General features: G+C 42.1%; 1 protein-coding gene across 1 annotated transcript; it reads right to left on the bottom strand.

The window, feature by feature from the left end:
• Window positions 1-6: 6 nt before the first annotated feature.
• FOIG_16948 (uncharacterized protein) lies at window positions 7-726 on the bottom strand (the record flags this gene model as incomplete). Its single annotated transcript, XM_031218428.1, has 1 exon — window positions 7-726. A coding segment is annotated over one exon (720 nt), but the record flags the coding sequence as incomplete, so codon positions are not given.
• Window positions 727-1,269: the final 543 nt, after the last annotated feature.

Raw genomic sequence — 1,269 nt, 5'->3', positions numbered from 1 at the left:
GGCCACCTGCTCCTGGCGAAGACTTTGCGACACGTTTTCGAATTCCTGTTCAAGCTGCTGTATTCTTATTTCTTGCTTCCTGCTCTCCGCCTCTAGGCTTGCTGTTAATGTCTTTTCTTTCTCCAATAGCGTAACTTGTTCCTGTTCTATGTTGCAACGCTTCTTAAATTCTGTCTCAAGTTTCTCCCAGATGATGTCGGATGGCTTCTGTAAACTCAGAAGAAGATCCTCTCCGAAAATGTTAGAATATAGTAGGCGAAAATCGTTCTCCATTTCATCATTTTTCTCTCCAAGTGCCACCGCCTTCTTATTGCAATCCCGTAACTGCGACTCAAATTCCTCAGCTTTGTCCTTTTGAAGCTTCTCTAGATTTGCAATAGAGTCTTTTAGCCCCATATTCTCCTTCACAAGAGTCCTGTTAATTGATTTCAATCTTTTCTCAGAATCTATATCGCGTGATTCCAGGTTTCGTGCCTTCGGCCTGCTGTGTTCTATCGTTTCCCTTTTATCACTTGCCTTTCTTTCTTTCCTAAGGTCTTCTGTCGTCTTTTCCCTATCTGCGTTCTTTCCATCACCACTCTTCACGTTTAATTCGTTATCATCTTCGAACGACCCCATCTCTATATCCTCTCCCGTATCTGGTAAGCTTGACGTTGGCGTTCCTATAAAACCAGGACTGTCATTCATCTGAGTGTCTTTATCGCTCCGTCTGCTGCTTTCCGCTCTCTGGTCTTGTATCACCCTATTTGGGTCTCTAGGGAGAAGCTTGGCTTCTAAATTCTTGTAAAAGGTTTCGATTCCTTCGACTTGTATCCTCAATGCATGATTTTCATTTCGAAGCTTTGCCTTCTCTTTTTCTGTTTGCTTATGCTGCTGCAGTAGCTGACTCTTTTCCTCTTCTATTCTGTAACTCTTGTTGAAGTCTGTTTTGATTTTCTTCAGGATGATGTTATATGTCTCCTGAAGCTCACTGCTCATACTGGGAGGGATGGCCGGCCCAAAGAAGCAGAAATATAGTTTGGAAAAGCCTTTCTCCATCACCTTAGTTTCGTTTCTTAGTATATCCATCTCCCCTTCCAGCTTCTTAAAACTGTCTGTCGAACTGTTGAACTGCATTTCAAAGTTCCGTGCCTTCGATTGGTGGTGTTGTACTGTTTCCTTCACATCATCTAAGATTCTTTGTTTCCTTACATCCCCTACCATTCTTTTCTTAACTCCCTCCTTTTCATCATTATCAGTCGTTATTTCTTCATCATCAGATTCTAATAG

Source organism: Fusarium odoratissimum, assembly GCF_000260195.1.
Source record: "Fusarium odoratissimum NRRL 54006 unplaced genomic scaffold supercont1.369, whole genome shotgun sequence".
In the NCBI taxonomy this organism is placed as follows: domain Eukaryota; kingdom Fungi; phylum Ascomycota; class Sordariomycetes; order Hypocreales; family Nectriaceae; genus Fusarium; species Fusarium odoratissimum.
Note: the sequence above shows the minus strand (reverse complement) of the source record. Positions and strands in the feature narration are given on the sequence as shown.